The sequence below is a fragment of the Hyperoodon ampullatus genome, assembly GCF_949752795.1.
Source record: "Hyperoodon ampullatus genome assembly, chromosome: 13".
In the NCBI taxonomy this organism is placed as follows: domain Eukaryota; kingdom Metazoa; phylum Chordata; class Mammalia; order Artiodactyla; family Ziphiidae; genus Hyperoodon; species Hyperoodon ampullatus.
The window spans coordinates 24831223-24849575 of NC_136926.1; the positions used below are offsets into that span (position 1 = coordinate 24831223).

At 55.9% G+C, this 18353-nt stretch overlaps 1 protein-coding gene across 5 annotated transcripts; it reads right to left on the reverse strand.

Annotated features, from left to right (window-relative positions):
* Nucleotides 1–921: 921 nt before the first annotated feature.
* On the reverse strand, nucleotides 922–18092 carry PATZ1 (POZ/BTB and AT hook containing zinc finger 1; the record flags this gene model as incomplete). 5 transcript variants are annotated; one of them, XM_079717187.1, is made up of 5 exons in its annotated part: nucleotides 922–1340; nucleotides 2770–2907; nucleotides 8787–8958; nucleotides 15377–15440; nucleotides 16822–18092. In XM_079717187.1, the coding sequence occupies 5 exons, from the start codon at nucleotides 18090–18092 to the stop codon at nucleotides 922–924; spliced, it is 2064 nt and encodes a 687-aa protein (XP_079573313.1). The 5 variants fall into 5 exon arrangements, with proteins under 5 accessions (XP_079573313.1, XP_079573314.1, XP_079573315.1 ...); XM_079717189.1 differs by having other exon boundaries at nucleotides 1307–1340; nucleotides 2770–2842; XM_079717188.1 differs by lacking the exon at nucleotides 2770–2907.
* Nucleotides 18093–18353: the final 261 nt, after the last annotated feature.

The following is an 18353-nucleotide window of genomic DNA, read 5'->3' on the forward strand; positions in this document are numbered from 1 at the left end:
CCTGACCAGACTGGCATTTTTAAAATTTTGCATAAAACTATTTCTTCCATAGACTCCAAACAATCAACTAGCCAAGTTAATTATGGTACATCTAAACAAAGTTTAATCCTAAACCCTAACGTGTGACTGCGGTTTACAAAGAGCTCTGTATCACCTGGGATAGCTTTCAGTAGCAATTCACTACAACTGGTCCTAAAAAATAATAACAATAATAATAATAATTAGAGAATTAAAACCCAACAGCAAGTTGAATGGTTAAAATCACCTAAGAACTGAAATTTGGGGTAGGAGTGTCCTCGATTGCTAAGCTTGTCCTAGTGGCAAAATGTTAGCCTTTAAGCGGGGCTCAGAAAGGTCTGGGGCCCTCCAGGTCAAAGGTCAAGCTCAGAGGGCTCTCAGAGGACACTCACCCCATGGTCCACGGGATGCTGTAGACTTCCAGCTTCCTTAAAAACAGTTGGGCATCAGCATTGTGTAAGTGGGCGGAGACCCTATTGTGGTATCTTTTGAGGGAGATGAGAAGGGGGAATGAGGGATTAGAGAAGGGGCAGGGGACCAAAATCACCGAGGTCCCAGAATGCTGTCAGGTGCAGGTGTGGAACTGGGGTCACTAAGACTGAGCACCAGGAGCTCCAGCTTCCGCCCGTTAGAGAAACCAGCCCTGGTGTTGCCTTGGAGGCCCGTGTAGTGTTTTCTGCCCTCATCCCATACCAGATCTCGCAGATATTTCTGCCGAGTATCAGATGAGAATCTATTTCTAAAGACCATTGGGGGTTAGGGGTGGGTGACAGGGCTGGAGGGGGAGTTAAAAACGAATAAAAATCTCTCAGCTACAGAACCCAAAGACACCACTTCCCTCCGCATTCACAGCATTTCTCAGTGGTCCCCGGTGGCCGTTTCTGCGGGGACGCAGCATCTGCCTCACTTGCCCTCAGGCCCCATGGGCTGCTGGTCGACCTCGGGATCTACCAGAGATGATGCAAACGCCGACTGAACAATCTGAAACCCAAAGGACTCGAGGAGAGACATGTTCTGCTGGGGAGAGAAAGGTGAGCCAAGGGCAGGGCCCAGGTCCCCCAGGGGGCCCCCGAGGGCCCGGACATGCACCTTCTGGATGTGTTTGTTCAAGTAGGACTTGGAGCGGAAGAAGCTCCCGCACTCGGGGCAGGGGTACTTCTTCTCCCCGTCAGACTCCATCTTGTTTTTGGGGACTGCCATGTCACAGGAGAAGGATCCATTGGTGCTCTGTTTCTCGGGCGTCTTCAGGTCGCTGGCATCCGAGAGGTCACCGTAGGAGTCGGAGCTCTCAATCGGATCCTGATGTGAGCATTTCTGGCCTTCTAGGAGGAAACAGAACACAGAGGAGCGGTGAGGCCAGGCTATGGGGATGCCCCCTCGGAGGGGTCGCCAGGGGCCAGCTCACAGGCTCGTGGAGGGTAGCCGATGGCCAGCCACCGCCCAGCAGAACCCACAGAGGTTCAGCTGGTCAGTCAGGGAGCCTGGCGTGCCTACAGGGGTGAGACAGCAGGGCCTGGGGCTGCCAGCCTCCCTCGCCGCGGACTCTTCATGCAGGCGCACGTGTACTGCTCACCACCATCTCGGCCTGCTTCAAGGAAGGGTATGGAGAGGGGACCTCCTCTGTCTCCACCCAGGACAACCCAAGACCCCCAGCTCCTAGGCGCTCTCTTGGGTGCCTCTGAGGGTAAAACAGCTGTTGTGATGATGCTGAGCAGGTACGTCAGTGGCCTCACCTCTGCACCAGACTGGCTGCACCCTAGCAAGGCAGAACCAGAGCCGTGGGCTCCTCAACCCAGGCAGACCCTATCGACGGCTGAGTCAGAGCCAGTCCTTTACCCAACGCTGCAAACACAAGCCCTGCCCTCACTGCCTCTGCCTGCCAGAAGCCTTCCAGGCCAAGTTGCCAAAGCACACAGCTTAGAAGGAACTAAACAACTCAAGTCGGCCAGCTGTCCCTACGCAGGGCCGAGAACAAGCTGGTCCTCGAGACAGCCCTCACTGATCTGCCTTGCCCGGCCCACACGTGAATCCTCCACAATGAGCTCCTTCCTGCCTGGGTTCAGAGCGCCATGCCAGAAAGGGAAGTCTGTGATGGGAGCGTGGAGCATGCCATCTCTGCCATCTGCCAAGCCCCTGGCATCATCCCCAAGGCAACAACAACTTGAAAAACCACAGAACAACCCGAATCAACAAGTGGAGGTGGGGCCTAGGGAGCTCTAGGCAAACCAACTCGGAGTCGGCACCATGCATCTCACAAACGCGGCCAGAGGCTCTCCGGAAAGGGCTGGTCACAGCAACCAACCACCCCTACCGAGGGGGAAGCCAGACCTTGGCTCCACCTGCCCACAGGGTCAAAGGAGAAGAAAGCATTCAGCCACAGCTCCACACCATCCTTAAAGGGCCACAGGCAATGGACAGGCCCAGAGGCTCATCATGCAGGGCTCCTCTTCCTGCCCTGGGCCCGGGGCGTCCCTGCAGGGCTCTGGACGTGGGGGCTGGCCAGGAGCGAGGAGGGTGCTGGGGAAGAGGAGGCGGGGGCTGGATCTCGGCAGGGCCCTAAAGCCTCACTCACCGCCCTGGAGTGAGATTCCCCACTGTAACTTTTGTCCTGGAGGCCACTGCCACTCAGATCTCGAGCCTCCTTGAGGCGGCCAGCAAGCCGGCAGCCTTCACGCCTCCCCACGCCCGGCCCAGCGCCCCCACAACACAGCCTGCGCAGAGAAGCAAAGTGCAGAGCAAGGGGTCGCTTGCCTTTGTTGCCATAGGTCCTGGCGCAGTGGAACGCTGCTCCCCCATTCGGGATGGGCTCCTGGTGCCTGGAGACCTGGGGAAGGGGAACACCGTGGTGGGTTTTAACATGGACCTTTAAGTAGGAGGCAGAGGAGAAACCTAAACAAGACAAAAGGAGATGAGATCCCGCAGCCGGCACACAGACACCTCTCTGCTTCCCCCACGCCTCTCCTCTGGCCGCACTGGCTAGCACTCCTAGAAGGGGCCCCTCCTTGGCTCAAAGGCGCTGCAACCACAGGAGCCACCTGGCTCAGGAGGGAGGGTGGCACTGTCCTCGAGTCGGCTTCTCTGCAGAGCCCGCTCTGCAAGGCTGTGGAGGCTGCCTGGAGGGATGGCCTGAGATCCCACTCCGGCCAGGGCCAGAGGCCAACTGCCTCGGCTCGCTTGGCACCTCAGTAACAAGTGGTCTGAACGGATGGTCCACAGCCCCAGACCAGCTGCAGGGGCCACGGCTAGAAATGCTGTCAGGAAAGTACATGGGGCTCCAGGGCAGCCACGGGACTCCAGCCGGCAGAATGCTGCTGAACATGTGTGAAGGCAAACCATCTGCACAAGAAGCCAGACGGAGGCAAGATGAAATCCCAAAGAAATGCCTCCGGGAGTCCCCCTTCTTCTACCTGTTAAGACATGCTCTATTTTGCAAACTTTCTCACCTTCAGAATAACTGGGTTTAGTAACTGTTCAGACCTTTTGAAGAACAATGAAAATAGGAAGTTATGTTAAAGGGGGTGTGCAGTCATCTCTTATTCACGGTGGTCTTCTTGGTTCGGTTTTGGAGGATCCAACAGGTTCACTTAAGGAAGAAGAAATAGGCACAATCCTTGTCTTTATTTTGGGGGAGGGGCAATCCAACCTTCTGGGATCTGCTCCAGACCCACCCAGATGCTCCAGTCAGTTTGAGCCTCGAGATGCCTTGGGCTGGGAAGAGTGATCTCAGGCCAATTTCCACAGCAGCCACGAGTCCAAGGAGATGGAACCAGGTGGGCCAGTCAAAGGATTTCCACTTGGGTTTCCGCAGGAAGGAGCTGGGACATCAAATCCTCCCACAGTCAAGGATCCGAAAGTGCCTTCGGCAGGAACCAAAACTTTTCGGCAAAAGGCCCACTTGGGGCGCTATGCCTAGATGGTGTCCCTTTAGTCCACTCCAGATGCAGCTGACACATCCTCGGGTACTTTCATTCCCTCGTTAAATTACAGTCACGGGGTAGCAGTGGGATCTAGTACTAATGGGCTAGAGGCTGGAGAGTACTGTGTAATGTCTGCACAAGACTTGTTTGAAAAAAGTCTGAATTGGCCTGGGCTTTCAAATGCTACTGGAACTACAATAAAGGTCACCTTCAGAGAGTGACAGAGGTGTGCAGGCCCAGCGCACTGCATGCATCGCTCTGTGCTTTGCAGCCACATGTACAGCTGCTAAATGGCAGAGCCTGGACTCTAACCCCAGGACCACGTGCCACCATGTGGTCCTTCACCACTGGGCAGACTCTCTAATAGTCTCTGTGTCTTGGTCCTGGCCCTAGAAACATCCTTTCAACTTTTGCAGTAGGCTCCATTATCACCATTTACATTCCTGTATTTCTCGGCCATGTTGGTGGATTAGAATGAAAGCTGCTGGTAGACAGGCTGACCTGTGGGAATCTTATTCAACAAACATCCCCCCGATGGTAGCAGCTGGTGGTTCTGGAGGGAAATGGGGGGCTGGGTGAATCTTCCTTCTTTTCCTGACAAAGAAGACCCTCCTGGACCAGATGCTGCTGTCCTGCCCTGCCTGGTAGAGCACGATGTCCTGCACTGTGACGAAGTCGTCTGCCTGGGGCCAAGCAGGGGACAGACTGACTTATGAGGGTCCCATATAAACACTCCTCGGAGGGAGGCTGTGGTCAGGAAGGAGCAGATGAGACTCACAGGACAGAGGATCTCAGCCCTGCCCCATGGATGGCGCTACGGCCCTGGCAACCAACAGAAATATCAGGACAACCAACAGAAACATCAGGACAACCAACAGAAATATCAGGACAACCAACAGAAATATCAGGACTTTCCGACTGATGCGATGATACCACTTTAGAAGGGAATTTTTTTCTTTGTTTTTTAATCCCTTGCGGGGCCCTCTGAAGTGGTTTGAAGCACTCTCCACGGTGCACCAGGGCAGGGCCACTGCAATCAAGAGGGATGGGAAAGGAGGGAAGGAGCACCAGGAATATTTACTCCTTGTGGGAAGAGCTGTGCTGGGGAACACAGCAGATGCTCAATGAAAACTCACTGTTTTCTCCCGAAAAATGGTCTGGGGACCACGTGGCAGGGTCCCCTTGACACTGCCCCAGCTGCAGACTACTTACTATCTATAGCAAAACCACATGGCGAGTGGTAGGCGTGGATCCACAGTTGCCACCTAAAGCCCAGAATTTAAACACAGAGCAGCTCAGCAGCCAAGTTTTGGGGTAAAACAGAAGCCGAGTTTCTGTGAATGTATCTTTGAAGCCAGACGCATTTGGCCGGAATTCTAAACTCACCTGCCTGTTCACCACTGATTAACCAAGAACCAAAGAGGAAGCTTTATACAAGCATCAGAGTGATGGGGACACTGAGCACACACGTGACTCCACCACCACCGACAGGCCACCCTCTCTCACGCTCCAGATACGGAGAACATGCTACCACGAGGCTACTGTTTCTCCGCTGCATTTTCTTGCCTGGTGTGCTGTAATTCATACTCTGGAAGCAAACCCTCCTTGGCAGCTTCCACATCTGTGCAGGGGTCAGGGATGGCTTTCTTCTTGTCCACACCTTGGTGGGGCTGTGCCCAACTGAGCCGTGCTGGAGGGGGGGGCACCAAGTAGGCTTGGGTCAGCTCAGTCCAGGGGACGGCAGGCTGTCTGCGTCTACCACTGGTGCTTGCCTCTGGCTGGAGAGAAGGCTTTCTCTACCCTTTAAGCAGATATTTGAGTGCAAGTGTTGTCTCGGTCAAAGACAGATTCCCAATATGCTTTCCCGCTCCCTCCCTCACACCAGTACATACACATCTACACAAAGACCCTGCTAACAGAAACTTAAAAGAAGGGAAATCGTGGCAATCTACCAGGTCCTTCCCACTGTTCAACTCAACTGATTTCCTCAACTTGAACGTGGGAAACAGGCTTTTGTAGCCATCATACTCCTCCCACTGCAAGTTATCTTCTCTGCAGATGGGATGGTCTACATCCTGATACGTGTCCAGGACAAAGACAAGGTCATCTGTCTCCAGTGTGGGGCTGGGCCACCGGCTGCATCTCCTCTCTCCCATTCTTCACAGGCAAGAGTTGTTTGTGTGGCTGAAAGTAGGCAGATGGATGGGTGGTTAAGCTGATTGCTTAAGAACTGCTGGGACTGGAGGATCTCAGGGCACCTGGAAATTCATCTGATCCTGCCTCACCCGCTAACCGGCTGGCTGAACGTTAGCCTTTGCTTGAACCCTTGTAGAGAGAACATCCATTTATTCCTGCAGCTCCTCCTGTAGTCACAGCCTTGAAAGGACGGCCCAGAGCTCCCTGCATTCTGATTCCAGTGTCTCAGTGTCTTTGGCGGCCTATCCTCTTCCTGGAAAAACTGCCTTCCCCTTCCTCTTCTTTTTTGGAGGGGAAGGGAGGCGTCTTTTCCCATTTCTGCCGAAGAAATGAGTCCAGAGGTAGAATCCTGCTCCTTCTCTTCTGATGAAGACCAAAATTGTTTTCTCTTCCTTCTGAGGATCCAGGGTGGTTTAGACTAGAGCCCTCTTCTGTCTTCTTGGAGGAATGGGACTTCCTGCTCTGACTCTGGGACCCAAAGCTGGGTTTTTCTATTTTAGCTTTTGGGTTTGTTTTTTTTTTTGGCCATGCCACGCAGCCTGTGGGATCCTATTTCCCTGACCAGGGACTGAACCCAGGCCCTAGGCAGCGAGAGCGTGGAGTCCTAACCACTGGGCTGCCAGGGAATTCCCCCAAAGCTGTTTTGCTTACGACCCAGATCTAGCGTTGGATTTTCTGAGGAAAGGTGGGCTCTGGTTCTACTCTCCCGGCACCCCCACCCCAGCCACGTGGCCTGTGGCTGCTGTCCAAGTCCTCTTTACCAGACCAGGGAAAACAAATCCTGACGTACAATAGTTGTTGGCTTTGCCACATCAGCTGTCTCCTAACTGGGTCGACTTTCCCTGATATTCCCGGCTGCTTGCAGCTTTTCTTTCCTCCTGAGCGGGGCCCACAGGGGTTGTGGCCCTGGGTCCCCCACTCAGCTCCCCGCCACTTTGTAGTCCAGGCTTTATCTCAGTTTTCTCACTGGCGTCCTCCTCCGCCCTAACTGGTTTACCACCTCTGGTTTCTGACCCCAACTCTCAGGCTGAGAACTTCAACCCTGAAACCCCGACAGTACGCCCACTGACAGCACCGTTGCAGCAGGTCTCGAGTTAGTTGGGGACGCGGTCAGGAAGCCATGGGATGAAGCGAGACAAGGAACCATCTCTTCCTAGAGCTGGGCAGCCACAGCCTGATAGCTCTCTCCACACACAGCCCCACTGCTAGCTCCCCGGAGGAAGCTCCTGCCAGAAAGGGCTCTATTGACATATCAGAAAATAGGACAGATGCTTAAGCAGCTTTTCTGACCACCTCCCTGCTCCCACAGCAGGTTTCCTGGTGGTACAAAGGTTGACATCGAATGGCCTTCAAGGCAAACCCCGGGTGTGCAGTCCCCGGGAGGAACCCAGCTCAGGGCACCAAGAGGACACCCAGCCACTCAGCAGGCTCCCTCCACCAGCAACCTCAGGGCATGTGGAGATAGCACAGGACTCAAAGTTTCCAGCCAAGGACTGCAGGGGGGTTGCACCTGGTTCAAATCAGAGTGTCAGCGAGCTGTGTCTTTCCTGACAGAAAGTGTAAGGAGGGCCTCCCAAGTGTGCTTCTGCTTGCAGGGTTCAGAGAACTTTCACCTACCTTGTCTCCTGGGATCCTCACAGCAACCCTGTGAGGTGGGCAATGGGGATGTTCTCAACCCCGTTCAGAGATGAAGAGACTGAGCCTTCGAGAGGGGAAGGGAGAGTTCAAGGTCACACAGGAGGGTGAGGTGGGAGGGGCCAGCTAAACCCTGGGTCCCCTGCCTCCTGGCTTAGTGCTCAGTCCACTAAGCCACACTCAAGACTTCCAGAAGTGTTGTGACAAGAGTGTCCCAGGAGATAGGACTCTCCAGCCACGTCCCCGCCTGGCCAAAGCAAGCGCACCATGCAGAAGCATCCTCACGCTCACCAGACAGCTGCCCCAACTCCTTCAGCAGATAAGGCGCAGCCTCCTCCACTGACGCTGCTTGCAAAACACGAACCTCAGCCCTTCTAACAGCCAACGAGCCCTGGCAGAAGCTCAGGGACAGGCCAGACTTCATCCAACGCAACACCAGGGCCACAGAAGCCACCTAGGCCAACCTCAGCCGCAAGCACGCTGCCCTGCTCAGAGCACCTGCCACTTTCCGCTCTCGTCAAGGCCACAATCTACCTGGGCCTGGGCTCTTCTGACCATTTGTGCTAGAAAGTTTTGGCCCTTGTCCATCTCCAGACTCAACGTCCTTACCTGGCTGCTGACTTTCACGTGCCAGTGGATCAGCCAGCAAAGCTCTTGAGCAGGACCCCTCATTCTCCCACCTCTTGAGGCCTAATGACTCCCACCAACCTCAGTAGTTCAGTGCATCCATCCTGCCCCCTGGGCAGCAGGTGTGTCATGGGCCCAAGCCTGGGAACAACACTCTCTGCTGTTCCCACTTGCTGAGCCCCTGGCAACTCCCATTCCAAGCACCCCAGGTTTCTTGGAAAGGAAAGGGTGACAAACAGCTAGCTGGGGGATAAGATGTTTTTCGCTCAGTGGGAAGGGAGGGAGGGCTGGCCGTGCAGAGTGGAGCCTGAGGCAGGGTGGTCAGACACCCCCCGGCCTCCCACACGGGCTCAGGCCCATCCCCTGGACATGAGGAAGTAGCAGGAAGATTACCTCGGTTACAGATACTGCAGAAGTTGCTGGGCCCCTCGCTGTGCTTCTTCAGGTGGTCTGCCATGTACGCTGCCCTCAAGTACTTCCCGCATACCTGGCAGGGCACCTTGTCTTCATGACAGGCCAGGTGGGAGCGCAGACGGTCTCGGGTGGCAAAAGAAGCATTGCAGGTCTGAGGGCAGAAAGGAAAACGGGGTGAGGTAAAAGCTGGCGTCCACACCCGAATCCGTACCGAGCACACTGTGGCACAAAGCCATTTCCGGCCAACACAGGGACTCCCTGTATAAAGAGAACTTCAGAATGCGGCCAGGCTTCCTCCCCAGATGCCAAGTAAGCCGCTCCTACTCCCCATGGTCTTCCCCCACAGGACCCCTGAGCTAGGATCACTGGTTCCCACTGGCCCCCAACATGCACATTACATGGCAGGCTGAGTTCTGCAAAACAAAAGAGCTAGGGGTTTTTCATTCTTAAACATTTAAGAACTGATGTTAGTTGCATTGGCTGTAAGTGAATTTACAGAAGAGCTATTGGCATATAAACGGAACAGTCTTCACCTTCTCCACCCTGGGTTTCCCCTGGTTGCTTTATACAAAGAATCCAATTTACTCACTTTATTCAAAAGCGACATTAATCGTGGCCACAGGGAAATGGAAAGGAAAGGCAGGACAGAACACAGAGATTACTCTTCATAGTATCCGTGTGCGTTTGTATTGAGAAAGCAGCCCATAAAGTGACTGTCAATTTTGCGAATGTGAAAATTAGCAGAGAGTGAGGGCCGGAGGCTCCGGGGGCATCTGCGGAAACCCAGTGCTGGTGCCAACAAGGATGGCACCACCCTGCACTGACCAGTGCCCCCCCACCGTGCCAGGCAGGCCCCAGACTCCACCTTCAGAGGCCTTCATCGCATGCAGTGCATCCTCACGGTGGCCCTCGAGGCAGGCCGTGGTCTCACCCCACCGGCCAGGAGCTGCAGTCAGTACCACACCCTGGGAAGGCAGACCCGGGTCCCCTGACTCGGTCTCAGCCCTGGGTCTACCCCCAACATCTCTCCCCCAGCCCGGGCCTGCATGGCTTCCCAGCCTTGGAGGTCACAGAATGTCGGGAAAGCCCTCAGGAGAGTTGAATCTGGTGACCTTCACTATTTTGGATCCACGGATGTGTCTCAGGAGTTCTAGTCAAGGTTGACTCATTTCTTTTCTCTGTACCTGTGTTTACCATTTTAGAGCCACAAGAGAAAGCAACATTCACCTTTAATTGCATCACAGACCGAACGTTAACCCATTGAAGACCCGCCACCCTGTTAACTGGCTAGAATGGAGGTGTTCCTGTGGCTCCACTGAACAGAAACAGATCCCGAGATCCTGAGACCTTAAGGTAAGCGTCTGAACACTGTCACCACGTACAACGTCTATCTATTGCTTTACTGTACAATCAGAGCGAGAAACAAATGCATTCAATGCTGTGGAGGTAGAAGACACTGTGGTTGCTACCCCAACCCCAAATGTCTGCATCAGGACCAGCTGAGCTCTTCTTAGTCGTTATCTTTTGAATAAATGTTACATATTTGAATAGAACAATTTATGCTAATTAAATACAGTTGACCCTTGAACAGTTTTCCAGGGTTTGAACTGACCCTTGAACAGTTTTCCAGGGTTTGAACTGAACGAGTCCACTTATACGCGAATTTTTTTCAACAGTAAATACTACGGTAGGTGGTACACCATCTGCAGTTTGCTGAACCCGCGGATATGGAACCGCGGACGTGGAAGAATCGCATACACAGAGGGCCGACACTAAGTTGTATGTGTATGTGTATTTTTGACTGCTCGGAGGGTCGACGCCCCTAACCTCCGTGTTGTTCAAGGGTCAAGTGTACTGCTTTCATGTTTTATAGATTGAGTTTATTCATCTGACAAATGAGGGAGCTAAGTTTAGAGAGTAATTTGCACAAAGCACAGGGCTCAGCTACTAGAGAAAGCAACACCCTGCCACTGCAGGGCCAGTGCCCTACCAATCCTCCTGGCCACCCTGGGGTATTCCCCTCCTCCCTGATTTACAGCCGGGCAGACAGAGGTCCTGAGAGGACTCGGGGCAGCTGGACTGAGAACCAGCCCCTGAGCATGTGTTCTTACCACCTCCAGCCTCAGCAGAGGTAGCTTCTGGTGAAAGGTGTGGATAGTTTTTATCAGTGTACTTGGTAGCCAGGGCTGTCCTGATAGAGGTGACAGGATCTGTGCAGGGAAACTTGAGCACTTAGGTGACTCAGAAAGCACCATGGGTGCTTGGTCTCATGGCCACAGGTGGGCCCCCCGTCAGGTACCTTGTGACCCAACCATAGGCCACAGTGGGTGGAAAACTGAATCTTCCCCCAGCCCCACCAGACTGTAAACCAGAGTAAGGGGTGCCATGAACACCTGCGGGAGAGAGGGGTGCACCTGTCGATTTATCTGGGGACGAGAGCTGGCTTGGCCGGACAGCGACTTGAGGACCACCGCCACAGTGACGAGAGGCAGGGTGGTCTACACCGCAGAACTCAAAGGAGCCAACCACGGACCAGGTGTTAAGAAAATGCAGCTGAAAGCGCACATTCAGGATCCCACCTTCTGTGGCCCCTGGGAGAGGGTGCCACTAGAGGGATGTGAAAGAGATGCCTTGTTTTGCTCGCCAACTTTCTTTTGGGATGTGTCCCTTAAAGCACTGCCTGTCATACTTTGCTAACGAAAGATAATGGACAGCCAGACTTCAATTATCCACAAGTGGATTATCCATTTGGGGGATTAGCTAAGCAAAATTAAAGCTGCAGACCAGGCTGAGTCCTCCCGCCCTGTCCTCCACTGATTATCTCTCAAGGAATGAAAGCAAACTTTAGCCTGAGCAAACATAATTAGGAATGTAAATCTGCTGCTGGGAAAACAAAACAAAACACAAATGCAACAAAAACTATCACTGTGTTACAAAGCCAAGCTGAAATGGTGGTTGGCTTCTCTGTGCCAGGATTGACCCTTTGTGGCTGGAGTACCCAAGGCTTTCTGGAGGAACTGTGAAAGTGCCCAAGTCCGAGTCTAGGCCTGCCAGAAGTTCAGACAACACCAAACATAAAAGGCCTGGTCACTTAACCCAGGAGAGAAAGGAGAGAAAGGCTGAGGAGAGAGATGGATCTCAAAGAAGGGGGTGCCCGGAACCTCCATGCTGGGGCCACTCGAGAAAAACACTTCCTGTCCTGGAGGCAGGGAGAAGGCAGAGGGACCCTGACAGGATCAGCACCCCAATCGATTGCTGGTGGTGCTGGGAACGGACACCTCGCCCCAGCCCTGCGCACAGGCAGCCTGCTATTGCTGGAGGCACACCTGCCGGGTCCTGGCCCAGCCCCCACAGAGGTTCATCACCACTCAACACTGAGCCCCAGCCAGGCTCCCTTCCCTCCCTGCCAGTTTCTCCCCGTCCCAGACTTCCGAATGCTTTTCTTCCCAAGGGTTGAACAGCTCAGGAATGGGGCCTCAGTGGTACCAGGGGCACCGGTGCACACCTACTCTTGGTGGCCTTTGAGCCTGGCAGCCTCAGGGGATATCTTAAGTAGTCTTTTCCATAGCCTTAGAAAAGTCTGAGGGCAATGCATGTGGGCTCAGCACCATGGGCCTTGCTGGCCCCCTTCTTCTCAAGGGTGTCAGCTCCCTTATTCCCACTTCAATTCCTAATGAGTTATCCCTCCAGCCCAAACCCTCCAACCAGCCCCCGAGAAGTGGGGCCACTAGGAGCAATGGGAGAGGTCTGAGCTGTTCTAGCCTCTCGGCTTCAGGCTGAACTCCATCTGGGGTCAATGTCCCAGCCCACAGCACTCACAGATCAAGCAGCATTGGGGCATCTGGGCCATTTAAGGACACTGAGGCCAAACCCCAAGGAGACTTGCGTGTCACTGCCAAGCCTGAGCCCCCATGCCCCCACGTTCGGAGGGCCTTTCCCCTCAAGCTGTGGCACCCATCTCTAACTGGCCCCTACTGTCTCCTCTGTGGCATCAGGAGGGACCGAGAGGTATGGCTCATGCCCAACTCTGCCAGAGGCTAAAGGAACCAACTCCTAGAGAGCTGTCTCTTCACCTCTGATACTTTCAGCAGACACACCATGCAAAACAGATGCCCCTGCTGTTTAACAAAGCCCAGGCACACCTGGCCAGCCAGCTCAGAGCCTGAGAGGCAGCACGTCTTCACCTGCACCTGCCAGGTCACTGTTAGGGGAGTTCTGGCTGTGGGGCTGGAGGCAAGGCCAGCAGGATTGTGAGAGTGTGTGTCGGAGGGGCAGGGCAAGAGCAGGCTTGTACACCAAGGGACAGTGATGTCAGTGTTATGACACAGACCAAGGACAAAACACACAAAGCCTCAAACGTTAGAATGAAAACTTTTATCATCACTCCTATTATCCCCACAGAGCCCGCGGGGGCTGAAGGGCACACCACTGGGATCCGACGGAGGTCTACATCTGCTTTATCAGCACCCAAAGCCATATATTGGGATGACCCAATGTAAAGCTACTGGTTAATCTAGTCCCTGAGCAGACCTGCTAATAAACCTCAAAACCACAAAAGTCTAATTCACAAGCCAGAAATGAAAGCGGACCTGTGTGAGTGGGAAGGGACGAGGGCAGCATGGTTGGCCCAGTTGGAGTTGCACCGGAGTCTCCTCTCCTCTGGAGGAGGATTCACTCCCAGAGTCGGGGGAGGAGTGGCCAGGCCCCATTCTAGAAACCCCTTAGGGGAGGTGATGCCAGGGGAGGGGAAGCATGTAAAAGCCGGTGGCTTAGTTCCTAGGAAAGCATCAACCTCCAGGCAAGGACAGACACCCAGGGGTACCATCTGCTAAAGAGGGAAAACAAGGCAAGAGAGCCCAGAAAGAAACGTGGAGACCATGGGGAGGACCAAGGAAGGAGCCCTTTGCTACCCCTATTTGGGGTCCTTGAGCTGGGAAAGAGTCCAAGTCACCCAGGGAGGAGCTGGGCATAGTGGGCAGGGACCACTCTCCTGGCCTCTCCCAAAAGCAGGGGGCTCAGACCACTGCCACTGCCGTTCCCCTCCACAGAAAACCCTCTTGGGAGGCCCCGGCTAGCCCACAGGCCACTGGGTAAAGGCCCGGCTGCCCTCTGGGGCAGTCCAACCCTGCCTCAGATAGCCCGGCGGGGCTGGGCAGAAGAGAGCGTTGCTGGAGGGTGCCGGGCCCAGGTTTTCGAGGGCTGGGAAGGATTTTTTTAGAGAAAGGGAAAAGGCGGTGTCAGGAACCGAATGGGACGACCTCCACAAAGCAGGCTGGGCAAAGTCCCATGATGGCAGGTCGCTAGGAAGAGATTCCAGGGGCGGCAGGCCGCTGCTGCTCCCAACCCACACCTGGAAAAAGGGCAGAGAGTGCAGGTTACCCCCCCAGGCCACCGGGCATGCCCCCATTGCCCTCTGGGCTCCTCCTACTCTGCTGGGCTGCTCAGCACACTACCTGGGAGAGTCAGAATGTGCTCCGTGATGAGAGACAGAGGGAGAGGAGGCAGCGAGGCACAGGCACATCCCAGCAGGCCCACCCCTGGTCGCCTGGCCGTCTGGGAACACCACCGCACCTGGCCCCTGGGGGCTCTCTGCCCCACCTACAGCACGTCCATCCCTCCCTATTATCGGTCTCCCCAGACCCTCCTCCTTGCCACCAACAGGATAAAGAGAAAGAGGTCACCCCATCAGACACTGCAGTAAGCACCCCACAACTCTGTTTCCCACTCAGATGGTGGGAACTTGGCCCAGGAAAGGGGGGACGACCAAGGAGAAGATAGAAGTGTGCTTTCCACCCACACAGGAATGCTCAGTGGCCAGGAGAGGAAGCTCAATTTTCTGGGCATCACAGAGCCCCCAGATATTGTTCAAGCAGACAAACCAAGGGTGAGAATCTTGCCCAGCCTCCCCTACCTACTGCTACACAAAGAGCTCTCAAGGACAGGAAACCACCTCGCTTTCCAGTTCTCAGAAGCCCTTGGCTGTGTGCACACGTGGCTCAGGATGGGTTAAGCAGGTGCCAGTGATCACACCACTCCCTGCCTCCTTCACCCCCACCCCTGCGGCCTGGTGCCCTGAGCTGAGGGGACCCAGAATGAGCTCCAACTCAGGTCAGGCTGCCAGGCATACAAGGGGAAGAGTTGTTGGCTGGACCACCAGGAGCCCTTAAGAAGCCATTCCCACCCCATGGTGGCCCCTGCGAACTGCTGGGAACCAGAAGCCGGACCCAGTGGGGTGCCAGTGCCCCCAGGACGACACTTGTGCAATGTGGCCCACCATCCAAGGAGCTGGCAAACGCCAGGAGAGGAAAGCCAAGCAACAGAGCAAAGACAGAGACGGGTTGGGAACCAGGACCCAGCGACCAGGAAGGAGGGGACATCAGCAGTGGGAGGGAGGGGGCTGGGGGAGAACAAAGGAGAAGAGCAGACAGACGGTGGGGGGACAGAGGGGGAGGTGTGCACAGCGGTGGTCAGCCAGCCAGCCCAGCACGCACAGCAGCTGGCTCACGGCCGTAGCTGTGAGGACAGCAGCATTCTCTTTCAGCCCATCTCTGCCCCAGCCCAGCCCCTACCTGACACTTGTGAGGCCGCTCAGAAGTGTGCACCTGCTTGATATGTCCGTTCAAGTGATCAGGCCTAGAAAAGAGAAACAAGAGAGACTTTAAAACAAGACCTTAAGAGAGGGGGCTACAAACTTGGTCAGACCCCTGCCCCCACAAGGCTGGAGAGGACTCCCTCACCCCACCCCAGCATGACAAAGAAAAGTCACCACCCAGCTCTGGCTCCTGAGGCCCAGGCCTCTCTGCCCTGGATTTCTCTAGAGGGGGAAGGGGAGTGAGCGTTTGTCTCTGACCTTGCCTACCCGCCTCCCCCCACCAGAAACTCAATGATTTCTAGGACCCAAGGAGGGGGCTTTAGAATGAGACTGGGCTGCCTTGCTGCAGCCTTTCCGGGAGGGGGTATGTGTGATTCATTGTCCAGACTAAAGCCCCTTAGAAACTCAGCATTCCCCTCCCCCAGCCTCTCCCACCACAGCAGCCAATGACTGCCACCCGGATGGAATTCAGTCCCCAGAGGCCAAGGGATGAAGCCTTAAGCCCCCAGCTGGGCTGGTAAACCAGATGCCCGACAGAGCAGGTGGGCAGGGTCTGCCTGACCGGTAAGACTGGTTCCTGCTTGGGGCCCCTCTGAGGGAGTTCTCCATCCCTACGTTCATACACACAAGGCCCTCAGTACCCAGGCAAGTTAAAACGAGCCTTTTATTCTGAATATTCTCTTAAGAGGAAAAACAACCCTCTGCTTGCAGACAAGACTTCAGTTCCTTATCAGGCTCACTAAAAAGTCAATCTAAAACGACATCCTGCCCTCCTTCTTCTCTGTCCAGTGAACATAAAGGGGATCTGTGGGTTCAGGTGGGCTCTGGAGCCACCAGGTCAGAGCAGATCAAAGGCTTCGCTGTTCAGAAGAGACTCTGGGTGCCCAGCTCTGTGCCCCATGATTCCGGGGCTGTGAGAGGCAAGGCCGGAGTCTACTGACCCAGGATAGCCAGTGCTGTGCGGGGGGACATGGAGGCGTGGGAGCGTAAGGAGTCCCAGATGCACTTGTTTCAGTCCCTCCCCCGGCGGCCATTCAAGCGGGGAAAGTCGCTGGAGGAGCCTGGCCTCCCGCCCCCAGAGGGGGCCCCTCGTCTGGTGCCGGAAACACAAAGGGAGCCCAGGGAGAAGAATGGTGAGGCCCGGTGGCTGCGGCCTGAGGAATCCGGCCCCTTCCCACAGGCCCCAAGGAAGAGAGACGGTAGGGCACGCCTAGTGCCAGAGAACTTCCCTGAGGGAAGAGAAAGCAGCTCTTGGCCACAACATCTCAAAATCAGGGCTGTTAAAACACTCTCCCCAAACCTGACATGGCCCTGCAAGGTCAAGTGAGCCCCCTGCAAGCCTCACACCCCCAGCTCTTGGAGAGGAGCTATTCCATGAGTTAGGAATAGGACAAGTCATGGGGGGTGAGCACCATTCCTCACCTGGAGAAGCCTTTCCCACAGCTCTGGCAGATGTAGGGCTTGCCCACGGACCCATCGTGGGACCGCACGTGGTAGGACATGCGATCTTTCCTCTTGAACCGCAGTCCACACACGGGGCAGGAATAGGGCTTCTCTCCCGAGTGGGACAGCTTGTGCCGATTGAGATGGTACACGTCACGAAAGATCTTGCCGCAGATCTCGCAGGCCACCTGCTTCCTGGTCCGGCTCCTCTTTCGGGGGCCGTCGGGGTCCTCAGAGATGGGTAGCCCATTCTCACCCAGCCTCGGAGGAGGAAGGTCGATGTAGCCCAGCTGGAGGCTGGTGACACCATGCTGGGCCTCGTGCTGCCGGAGCCGGTTGGCATCAGTGAACACCTTCCCACACAGGCCACATGGAAGGATGCCTGCCTCCCTCAGGCCCCCTGGGGACCCGAACATTGAGTCCAGCAGGTTGGCCTTCCTTGGGCGGCCCCGGCCTCGCTTGCCAGTCAGGGGAGGGGCACTGGATGCCACGTTGGGGAATGGGGAAGTCAGCAGTTGGGGGGACAGGGGTCCGGCCACCATGGGCAAGCGGTCCACCCCAGGTAACACAGGCAGGGAGGCTTGGCTCGCAATGGCTGCACCAGCCGCCCGAGCTGCCTCCTCCTCAGGCTGCATGCTGCCTGCGATGCCATTGCTGTTGGCTGCCAAGGCTGCCCCATTGGTCATGTCCAAAGGGAAACCCAAGTCCGAGGTCCCAGGGGGACGAAACAGCATGATGTCGGCCCGGGCAGGGGGCACCAGGATCTGCACATTGGACTGTTTGATGACTTCCTGGCAGATCTCAATGACCGACCTCATCAGCAGAAACTTGGCGGCCGTCATAAGCTCGGGGAAGCTCTCCAGGCGAACCACAATGCGGGAAGTGTAGGCGAAGTCCAGGATGTCCCCGAACACCTTGGAGCTGATGGTGTGCATCTCCAGCTCCCGGCTGCCCCCAGCCCCGCCGCCCGGGGCCGCCGCTGCGCCCCCCACGTCAGCGGGACCCCCGTCCGCAGCTCCGCCGTCGCCCAACTGGGCGCTGAACACCGACTCAAAGTACTCGCTGCAGGCAGCCAGCACCGCGCGGTGCGCCGGGAAGCTCTCGTCGCCCACCCGCAGGAGCACGTCGCAGAAGCGCCCGCCGTTTTTGCGCTGCTGGTTCAGGTTGTGCAGCATCTCCGTGCTGTGTCTGCTCACCTGGTAGGTGTAGCAGCCCGACGGGCCGCAGGAAGCGTCGTTCACTCGCTCCATGGCCGTCGCCCCCTCCCCACAAACCGGGCTGCGTCACTTGCCAGCCCCACTCCCTTCCCCTAGGCAGCAAGAAGCGGGGTGCAACGAACGTGTCTACACTCCCCACACGTGCCGGCCCGGGGCTCTGTAGTCTCGCAGGTGCGCGGAGCGCACACGCCCCCTGCCCGGATCGGACTGTCTAGACGGCAGGGCACACCACCTCCCACATAGCTGCCCCCACCCCTGCTGGATCGTGCACTCCTCTCTCCTCTCCGCCCGCCC